General features: G+C 43.0%; 1 protein-coding gene across 2 annotated transcripts in view; it reads right to left on the reverse strand.

The window, feature by feature from the left end:
* The window catches only part of LOC132883366 (exportin-5), an 86019-nt gene extending 75161 nt beyond the window's left edge, over positions 1-10858 (reverse strand). For both annotated transcript variants that reach the window (XM_060916907.1, XM_060916906.1), the window contains exons 1-3: positions 10646-10858; positions 7371-7492; positions 7224-7296 (exon numbers count right to left, since the gene is read on the reverse strand). In XM_060916907.1, coding sequence (XP_060772890.1) covers positions 7224-7296; positions 7371-7492; positions 10646-10747 — 297 coding nt within the window. In that variant the 5' untranslated portion in view covers positions 10748-10858. The remainder of the gene's footprint in view (positions 1-7223; positions 7297-7370; positions 7493-10645) is intronic.
* Between the last annotated feature and the right edge of the window lie 489 nt (positions 10859-11347).

The raw sequence follows: 11347 nt of genomic DNA on the forward strand, positions 1-11347 counted from the left end.
ATCATCTCTACTTCTAATTTCAGAGAAGCAGATGGGATGCTGAATCTTCAATCTTGGGTTCAAATTCAGGCTATGAAGTTTGAAAATTAATAATGTCCGATATTACTAGTAGTAGTCACCAGTGGTAGTGGTAGTAGTGGTTGTTGTTGTAAATCTAGTATGACTAATTACCTTGGGTATCGGGGGTATCAGTTTTTTCAGGTGACTGTACTCTCTCTTTCTGCCGAAGAATGACAAAATAGATGTTTTTTTTCTTTTTTTTCTTATCCATGTTTTCTTGTCTCTTTCGAATATTCGTACATAGACTGTAAGACGCCACCTAGCGAAAGACTTGGATCAGGTTTTACTCGCTTGGGATGCTACAAACGGGGCGGCGTAAATACACGAACGGGTCCGATGTATATTCAATATGGCGGCGGTCAAAACCAATTCATCCAATGCTGAAATCTGTTGAATATCCAGATAATTATGTTGGAAGTTGCATATTTGTGCAAGATTTTCGATATTGAGACCATGAAGTCAAGTAATACGCCACGAAACGGTCCAAATAGGGTATAAAATGCCCGCGTCCATATTGGCCCCTGCCCCTTTCGACAATGCGTTCATTATTCGAAATTGTTGGCGCGCCCGCGACGCACTATGTGAGTCTCTGAGATATGGGTCGAATCTACTTCTAATTTCTTTCCAAATGTTACACTGGGCGAATACATTATGTCATAACACGGCCTGTGAAACGGGGACCTTCCATACTAGTCCAGGCCCGGCCCGGCACGACCCTGTCTCGGCCCGTCATTCGCTCCCGAAACCCCCATGCAAGCGCTGAAAACTTTATTACTACAGAGATGAAAGTGGAGCAAAGAAAAAAATCCTGAACTTTTGAAAGTCAAACTAAGATGGGGGGGGGGGGGGGGGGGGGGGGGGCAACGTCCCCCGAAAAAATTTTAATAACACAACACACAAAACCCTGTATTCTAGTGCATTTTAGTACTTATTTTCACTAAAACAAGTTATAATTTTTAAGCCTTTTTCTTTCATGTACATTAATGATTAACATGTCAAGAATATCAAATTTAATTCCCCGAGTTAATGAGCAATTTTCAGGAGTGCATTTAGAAAACGCGGTGATTTTCCTGCTACACAGTTCATTACTTTGGAAAAAAAAAAAAAAAGACAGTTGAAGGTAAACTCAGCAAAATCCCAAAACAGTGCTGTTAAAAAGTAAAGGTCTGTTAGAGTTTCTAAAGCTTTCAGGTTTCAATGTTGGGGACCAGGGTTAGATCTTAACACTAGCCCGCTAGCCCGTGGCTAGTGCAGATAGCCACGGGCTAGTGCAAAATCTCTGTTACTAGCCCGTGTTGGCTAGTGCGATAACTTGACATGGGTGTGGCCATCTTGAATCACGCAAAATCTGATACAAAATCTTTTAGCTCATTCTATTTATTGTACATGGTGTAATGCATTGTTGCTGAACATTACTGTCACAGTTCATTGACACAGGTTGTAACTGTGTACCATGATGAGTGCCTAATTTGCCTAAATAAGAATTTGCTATGTTTTTTTCTAGTCTAAGGCAACTGAATGATTTCAGTTCTAGTCCATTTTGCAAGATTACTACATGTACTAGTCTACTTAACTGTAAGCAATGACTACCTCTTTTATACTTCAAAGTGACAATTATGGTTTGAAACACAAAGTCACATATGAGAACCATAATGGATTGAATAAAGTACTGGTTCTGTTACACTGAATTGGGAGCTTCTGTTGTTTCAACTTGTTCATTGTTTAGTATTTAAAATTCTTTCAATTGTCACAGGAACTGGGCTTAAAATAGCGGGCTAGTGCAACACTCTGCGGGCTAGTGCAATTTGCAAGCCACTAGCCCGGCTGGCTAGTGCAGAAAAACCTTAAGATCTAACCCTGGGGACATTGAGCCTCGTTTATCAATCTTTTAGTAGAGTTGTGCGTTTGCAGAAGCTAAAGTGAACTAAACATTTCCAATTCATATTTATGCGAGTTGAAGCCAATTGTTTACATTAGTTGGTATTGTCTGTAAATTTAAACACACCAATGAATACCAAATTTCTCATGTAAATCAGGGGTGTAGGGTGTGTGTGTGTGTGTGTGTCAGTCACACACTGATTGGCAGCCTGAGTGCATTATGTAACAAAAAATAATTACCATTGCTAGTTTTAGGCAGCTTAGAAACCGGCTCTTCCATTATTGCTGTTTCTTCCACGTTTTCTTGATGTTGTGTTCTAGAAACGGCACTAAAACTTAGCTTCGAAACCACAAAATGCAACTTTGATGGGGAAAAAAATATATAATAAACTGTTTACCTCTCTTCACGTCGAAAGAAGGAGGAAAGTTTCGTTTGTTTTGACATGGCGAATTATTAACACGAGGAAATACTCGTAATTCGCATCTAAAAAGACTGCAGCTACACTGGCAGCTTGACCACGCTTTCTAGTGCGATCGTGTTGCGCTTGCACAGAACGGTGTCAGTCCTGCGCGCCTTGGGCTGCGCGCACGCCTAACGAGCTCCGGCACGCGCGGCGTTAACAAAGAACAACTGTCTTTAATCAGTCAACTATGTTTGGGCTATTTAAGGACCGCGCCCATGCAAGGATGATGCGAAGTATTACGCCGCGTCTAGGAACACGAAAAATCCGAAAAATAAAATTTCTCCATTCGGAAAACCGGAGATTTTCAAGAGTTTTGTCAAATATCCGGATTTCCGGGTAAATCCGGAAGACTTTCATCTATAATATTAGCCCTGGCTCGAGCCAGCATTTAAAAATAACTCGGCCACTGAAGGTCCCAGCCCTGCCAAACTTTACATGCACATCCCTCTCCCTGAGCCCTTTGGCTCGGCCCGATCCGACACCAGGAGCGAGTGTAGCTCGCAGAAAGCTTTAGCACGAGCCCTTGCTCCAGCCACTTGCGCATGTGGATTTAAAAATGCATAACTCTGCCACCGAAGGTCCTAGCCCAGCCAAAATTTATAGGCATCTCCCCGAGTGGCACACTAAATAAAACAAGACTAATAATACACTCAGTATTCACTGTTGTTTTTAATTGCACAAGGCAGTTGAACTAGTGTTTTAGGCTTTACAGTCTCAGACTGATCCAGTCAGTTGAGTAAGAGTTCAGTTTACATGAAAATTTGCAGTACAGTATTGTTAAGTGCCAAACTGCCAATCAATGGTTATGCTATTATATGCATTTTATTCCATTCATAATAAGAATGGAAGTCATAATCATATGCTTTGTAGCATGTAATAAGTTTAAATTTATATAGCACCTTTCTCAAAACCCAAGGTCGCTTTACAGTTATAGGGGAAAAAAAAAAAAAAAACAATCCACCAAATAAAGGTCAGGATGCTATTCCAATGGTGTAGCAGCCACAGTCTCACCAAAAGGCGCATGAAAACAAGTCCCACACCGCCTGCACAGCCGCCGCGACACCACCGAGCATCACGCCAAGCACTAAAGCACCACCACACAGAGTGCCGGATAGCCAAGATGTTAAAATGAGCAACGAGCTCACTGCAGTCCAGAGCTAGGAGCGCAGGCATCACCCACGGCTAATCAAGGCCTGGAGGGAACCGATGACCAAAACTGGGTCCGGAGCCACACCACAACCAGCGGACAAAAACAAAAACATCAAACTACACAAAAAAAATTTTTTTTTTAATTTAAAAAAAAAAAAAAGCTCCGGTGAGAGGCAGCAGCCAGAAAGCGCACGGTGTACGCTCAACCGGAAACGTTGGATGTAGATTTATACATCTTTAATAGAGTTTTTATTTTCTTCCATTTTCTAAGTTCTCGTCCAGCAGATTTGAGTCTGAACGCCAAATGATATCATCGTGTCTAGTTCTAGTAAAAAAAAAAGTAATTTTATGACAAAGTTACTTGGAATCTCATCCTCAAAATTTTAACTCCATTATGGAAGAATGGTTGCGCTGTTAATTACTAAATTTCTTATAGACTTATTATAAACACAGTATAAAAAAAATAGTCATTGTTGACAATGTTTCATGAGTGTTATTATAGTGCCTGCAGGGTTTTTTCTAGAAAAATTTAGTATGAGGGCGCTCACCATGGCGAGGGAACGGGGTTGGGGGGATGGTGCCAGTTGTCCCCCCCCCACCGTGCAAAGCCTTTGAAAAATGCTCCAATGGGACATTCTGAGTATCTGAGAGGGAAATTGGAACAAATTGTCTGTCAACATTGAAAAAGAAAGAAGTCATCTTCTTCTGTCCCGGACAGTCTTTGGCTTTCTTCCGCTTCGTGCCGCGGGATGACATCTTTAAATGCCTAAGTGTCAACAAAAACAACTCGCAAACTACTTCTGTCAAAAGCTCCCGCGCCGGTGGGTGAAAGGTCATTCAGTCTCGATAAATCTCGCTCTACAAGTCAGCTGACCTTGTATGTAACCCATGTCAAATCTCGCGAGAGCAGCCACGACAAGTAAACAACTAAACAACATGGCGCCTCAGTCTGGAAAACGCCAATTCGGATTGTTTTTGCACCGTCTGGCGGTGTATCTACTAGGGCTGTAACGATATGCGTATCGAAATCGCGATACGCAGAGCCACGATCTGTATCGCGATACAAGAAGGCAGAATCGCGGTACACCCTTTCAAACTTCTCCTCAGCCCAAAAACAGAGGCGCTTCCAAACTTCAATTTATGAATACTTTACTTTTTATTTAAATTACATTTTAAACTTACTTAAATTACTTTTATTTTTTGATATCTATTAGTAAGTCGTTTTTTCGCCGACCTGCGACAATCTTCTGCGAGTCACGCAACGTGCACACTCGCCACTGGCAGAGCATTCATTTCTTTTAAGCGGTCGCCATTCTAGTTGCGATGCGGGGAGCGACTCTGTAAACAAGCAGCTCATTGGCTGGCTAGGTGTGCCACAAGCCAATCACAATCACTTGACCGGAAAGGCATGCAGTGTTGCCAGATTGGGCGGGTTTAGGTGCTTTTTGGCTGGTTTTGAACATATTTTGGGGTGGAAAACGTTAGCAATATCTGGCAACACTGAAGGCATGTCTGCTTGGGCGGAAGCCTTCTGCGGCAGTTACATTTTGACACGCGAGCAATGTTTCACAATAAAAATTCCGTAATTTCCATCTGTTTTCCGCGATCACAGAAAATCATTGGCCCTATGAGAGTGAGACAGTAAGAGAGCCACCCCCCCAAAAAAAAAAATCTTAACGGATTTACACGATTTGGAAAAATGACTTTTCAGAACCGAAAAAACCAGAGCTTCCGGCTCAACAGTATTATTTTGAGAAATAAAACAGTCTTTGGATATACATTTGTTCATTTTTGCATACATATTACTCATTCTCTGCAGTGGTCTGAATTATTTGTTATTAAATAGTTAATGTAAGTAAGTAAATGTTAATAAGTCAAATTTACTACTTTAAAACATTTAAAAAAAAAAATCGTGGGCGTATCGAATCGCGGGTCAAAAATCGCGATACGAATCGAATCGTGAGTTAGGTGTATCGTTACAGCCCTAGTATCTACTATGATTGGAATATTTTTGGAGCATTTATAACGTATTTGATGATCAGACACATTGTCACGTAGTGTTGCTGGGATGTTTTCACGGAGTCGGTAAGGGGGCGCACGCCGAGTGTAAGAGGGCGCAGCACCCCTGTTCCCCCGTTTAGACGAAAGCCTGGCCTGTATGAGGACCAGCAAGTTGTAACCAGAGGTGGAAAAACCCGGGTGCAGAAAGTAAAAACCCTGCCACATTTTTGCTCCAGCCAATTCAATGAACCAGCTGATCCTAATTAGCACATCCCCTAAGCCAGGTTGATGAGCTAATTGGTGGAATCACCGGTGTTGAGAGCACAGGCAGAAGGAAAACCTAAGCAGGACTTTTACTTTGTCAATCCAGTTTTTCCACCTCTGCTTGTAACCAACTGGAACATCATTCCCCTCCATATTTTTTTCTGGACATGGAACTGACCTGTGTGTGCGACTGTTTTCTTGGGTAGAACTTTAAGCAGGTTTTGCTTGAATCTTCTGACATTTTCTTGTCAATTATATTTAATTTGTTGTGTAATTAGCAACTAATGTTGAGCGTAATTCAGCCTTTAAAGATCACAAAAATGTACCTGGAAATAAATAGCTGAGAAGCCATCTCCAGGCATCTAAAGCCTTTCAGCTTACAGGGCCCAAAGGCAGGCCCCGGACCCCCGGCTGCATTGTTCTGGGGCTTCGGACGGACAGACAACATTTCAGACTCGCCTGTCCTGCAACAGCCTGCTTCAAGGACATATTCTGGACCAATTTCTTTTTTTTTTTTATATCAAAGTACATCCCTTTACACACTCATCCAGAAGGGTAATTTTGCACAAGGCCATCTGTCTACAGCAGAAAAAAATAAAACGCGCCTGGAAAAATCCCAAGCGAGTCTGGAGCCAGATTCGTGACGTCACCTGCGGAAGCGCCAGCAGGCTGCGCGAGCTTTGCACGGTTTCAGTGCACAGCCTGTGTAGACCAAGCGCTCCCATTTCTCTCTCATTGTCCGGTCTTTTGGGAAACGATGAGTACTAATCCCATCAAGATTGGTGTTGCTAGACGCTCCTACGATACATCTGTTAACCATTTTAATAATTACGTGATAACGTTGAAGAAACTTGCAGAAAACCACCAGGTCGTTTTCTCATAAACAAACCCGCGCTGACGTAGGATTCAGAGGGAGGCGTCCCGCACACGACGTCACGAAAATCAATGTTTGCCGGGAAATCTAAATGCCAAGTTTTTTCAGAGGCGGACCAATTCGCCTCAAATGGCTTGATTTCAACTGAATTTTTCTGGTATTGCGCAAGGTAAAAAAAAAATTGCACAAAATGCAAAATGTGACGGATATTTGACCAAAGTTTAATATAAAATAAGAGAATTACATTGATTCTCTACAAAATTCCTTATTTCCCGCACTGGTATCTGTGATCTTGTTTTGCACAGGTGAGCTTCACTGGAGAAGTAATCATGCTGAGCAAAGTGGAATAGTCTGAAACGAGAACTAACTAAAATGCTGTGCAAAAGCTGTGAGGGGGTTTCCCCCCCATATAAATCAAGATGCACATTTCTGGGATCGTTTCAGATCTTTTAGTGCGCGTTTTTTTTTTTTTTCCTGAGTTATAGTCGGGCTGTAAATTTTGCCGAGGCTTGTCAACCCTGTTCACAACTCACATTGGTCAGCATCTCCATGGTGCAGTCTTTCAAATGGACTTTGTCTTGCTGTGGCATGTTGTTCCACTGAAACCTGGGGACGACATACAGAACATCAGTGTATAATCGATACAGAAACATTCCCTTCGACAGGCAAGTCTTACTTACTTTATAACATGCTCCAGTATTTGCAAACCAAAATGTCTCACCACCGCTGCCTGGGATTTGTCTGCTAACTGAAGGCCACATGGTATACAATACGGGCATTTTTCTTTGAATTCTTCACAAAACTGAAACAGAAGATGAATTGTTATTCACTGAAAGTTTTAAGCAATTGCTACAAAACCGAGTACGTGGCTAGATTTATTCTGGGCGCCACGTTTTTCTTTCCAATCAAGTCACTGAATCCAGTGGTTCTCATCCCTTTTATAATGTTAACATGACGATGAGATTTTATCGAAAAAGTCTCTCAACATAGAGCGGCAGCAACAATTATCGACGGTCCATAATTAGACACCTTTTCAGATTTACCGATAATTTTTTTTTTACAAAGCTGAGTTTCAGTTACAACAGTTATTATTGGTTAATCAATCAACCGGAAGACCCCGCCTCCTAGCCCTTTGATCTTGTCGTCTAACGACACAGCTCATTACCAGAGATGGAATTTTTTTCAGCATGATCAGCAATTTGAGGAAAACCCAGATGTTATCATCGCAGGTAAGCATGGTGGAAAATTCATGGACATGTTTTTACTGATCAAATTCCCCGATATTTCATGATCTCTTCGTCGAAACCTACTTTGTTTCTTCCTCTTTCATTTGACAGTCGCCATTTTGTATCTAAACACGCGTTTGAGAAGTCACGTCAGGTGTCGATAATAATGATCACTTTCACCGGTGTCCACCATTATCGACACCCTGTGGAATTAAATGACTTTTACAACTGTTATGGATCGAGCTGTGTGTAACATTGCTGAAGTAGATGAAGTACTTCAAAAAAAAAAAAAGTGCTGTGATTTATTTTTTTTTCCTGATTCAGTACAGAATGGAATGTTTAGAGTATTTGGAATCCGAATGTAATAAATAGAATTAGACCAGAATTAAATTCCTAGCATATAAAAAATTACATGCTTGAAATATTCAGATTTTTCTATTCCAGTCAGAATTTTTTTTTTTGCAGTTTGTTGTAAATATCTACCATGTATTACACCAGGAGACATTTTAGATTTTTAGATGCAAATTTAAAATCTCAATTAAAAAAATAAATAAATAAAAAATACGCTTGTTTGAAAATATGAAGCTTCTCCAATCTGAATCTAATTGCAACAAATTAGAGCACTGTTTGAATTATTGGTAAACTACAAAACTAGAAGTTAATACAAACAACAAATGATTAACAAAATGTGATCTACGAAAATACTTACTAGAAAGTGGAACAAAAAGATTTTCTGACAGGTTAAACATCAGTTCATTTGTTTACAAACATTAGAATTACTTCATTTACGTAAGCACCGACATCCAAATATTTATATAAAGGATATTTTGTACTAATTATAAAAAAGTCTATGTGAAACAAAGTTTTTAATAAAAACTATGTTTTGTTAACTTAATACCACATACCGATAATAATCTGGGTGTCAATAACCGTGGGGACAAAACGTGCCGACGACCGTGGGGACAAAACGTGCCGACGACCGTGGGGACAAAACGTGCCGACGACCGTGGGGACAAAACGTGCCGACGACCGTGGGGACAAAACGTGCCGACGACCGTGGGGACAAAACGTGCCGACGACCGTGGGGACAAAACGTGCCGACGACCGTGGAACCATGTTGATAACCGTGCCGATGACCGTGGGGACAAAACGTGCCGATGACCGTGGAACCGTGTTGATAACTGTGCCGATGACCGTGGAACCGTGTTGATAACCGTGCCGATGACCGTGGGGACAAAACATGCCGATGACCGTGGGACAAAACGTGCCGAAGACCGTGTGGACAAAACATGACGATGACTGTGAAAGCATGTTGATAACCGTGCCGATAACCGTGAAAGCATGTTGATAACCGTGGGGACAAAACGTGCCAACGACCGTGGAACCGTGTTGATAGCCGTGCCGATGACCGTGGGGGCAAAACGTGCCGATGACTGTGGAACCGTGTTGATAACTGTGCCGATGACCGTGGGGGCAAAACGTGCCAATGACTGTGAAAGCGTGTTGATAACCATGCCGATAACCGTGGGGACAAAACGTGCTGATGGATGTGGAACCATGCTGATAACCGTGGGGACAAAACATGCCGATGACTGCGGAACCATGCTGATAACCGTGGGATGCAACGTGCTGATGACCATGGGGATAAAACGTGCCGATGACCGTGGAACCATGCTGATGACCGTGGGGACAAAACATGACGATGACTGTGAAAGCGTGTTGATAACTGTACCGATAACCGTGGGGACAAAACGTGCCCATGACTGTGGAACTGTGCTGATAACCGTGGGGACAAAACGTGCTGATGATTGTGAACGCGTGTTGATAACCATGGACAAATGTGCAGATGACCGTGGGGACAAAACGTGCCGACAACTGTGGAACCGTGCTGATAACCGTGGGACAAAACGTGGGGATGGTGTCACGTGATCTGATACGCCAAGTAATCAGGAGTCAACTCATTTTTTTTTTCCCAGTGGAAGTTTGAGTAATTATTCATGCACAATTTACGTCCTGAAAGTCTTTTCTACTTCTGCAACGGCCAAAAGATCATTAAGGTGTCGATAATTGTAGCCGCCACTCTATCTTCCAAAAGAATAATTTGAGAATTTTCTCTCTTTTTCCCCACCCCCTTTTAAAATTTTCATCACTGGCTTTTTTTTTTCTTCAACGGTCGATTAATACCGTGAAACAGTTATATTTTCAGACTCGGTTATCGTACAGTGCAAATTTCAAACCGCTACACGCATCAACAGAGGAGATGAACCGTTCATGTGAAGGAGGAAAAACCCCACTGCCTGAATCCCAAACGGCTCCGTATTAGACATAAAGTGCACTATACAGGGCGCATGCACGAGCCCTCCTCACACTAGCGCACTGCAGGAGGGAGCACAAGCCGTTCAGGACGCGCTCACAGACAGATGTGCGGTTTGCTAACGAGGCTACATCACTGATAAATCAGTTCTGTTAGCAATTAGCTGCATAAATGACACGAGCTAGGTCGGCTAACACTCTCATACACTTAGCTATGAGGCTAGCTAGAAAGTTTATTCGTTTAATTAAAACAAATTCTGGAGCGCGTCCGGGTAGAAATGCTTCTACAACAAGAATTAAATTCATAATAACTGAAGGGGAAAAAAAGCATTAGCTTTAGCCGAGTAGCGCCTCAACTCGCCGGTTAGCTAAACACTGTTAGCCGTGTGGCTAGTCGGTTCTCCTCCTCCCGGTACCTTCAGAGCCTCGAGCCGGTACCGCTGATTGGACTCCGCGTCCATCATGACGGTCACAGCCTTAACGAGCTGCTCGCACATCGCGGCCACCGCTTCCGCCATGATCACTGCTTACAACCGCCCGCGCGCGCACCACGTCCACTGCTCACTTAGCAACAAGCCCAGCTAGCCGAGCTGCACGCGCTCACTCGGTGCTTTAACAGGGAGCTGCGCGTGAGCCAGCGTGCATGCTGCTGCAGCGCCGGGCAGCGCGGGGGATCATGGGAAATGGAGTCTCCATGGGCCGCCATGATCATGAGCGTCAAACTGGAAGGGGTTTTCTGACCGAAGAAGAGAATTCAAACAAACTCAAAGTGCAATGAAATATAGATCTTTTGAAGATCCATACATCCATCATCTCTAGCCGCTTTATCCTGTTCTACAGGGTCGCAGGCAAGCTGGAGCCTATCCCAGCTGACTACGGGCGAAAGGCGGGGTACACCCTGGACAAGTCACCAGGTCATCACAGGGCTGACACATAGACACAGACAACCATTCACACTCTCATTCACACCTACGCTCAATTTAGAGTCACCAGTTAACCTAACCTGCATGTCTTTGGACTGTGGGGGAAACCGGAGCACCCGGAGGAAACCCACGCGGACACGGGGAGAACATGCAAACTCCACACAGAAAGGCCCTCGCCGGCCCCGGGGCTCGAAC

Source organism: Neoarius graeffei, chromosome 3, assembly GCF_027579695.1.
Source record: "Neoarius graeffei isolate fNeoGra1 chromosome 3, fNeoGra1.pri, whole genome shotgun sequence".
NCBI classification, from domain to species: domain Eukaryota; kingdom Metazoa; phylum Chordata; class Actinopteri; order Siluriformes; family Ariidae; genus Neoarius; species Neoarius graeffei.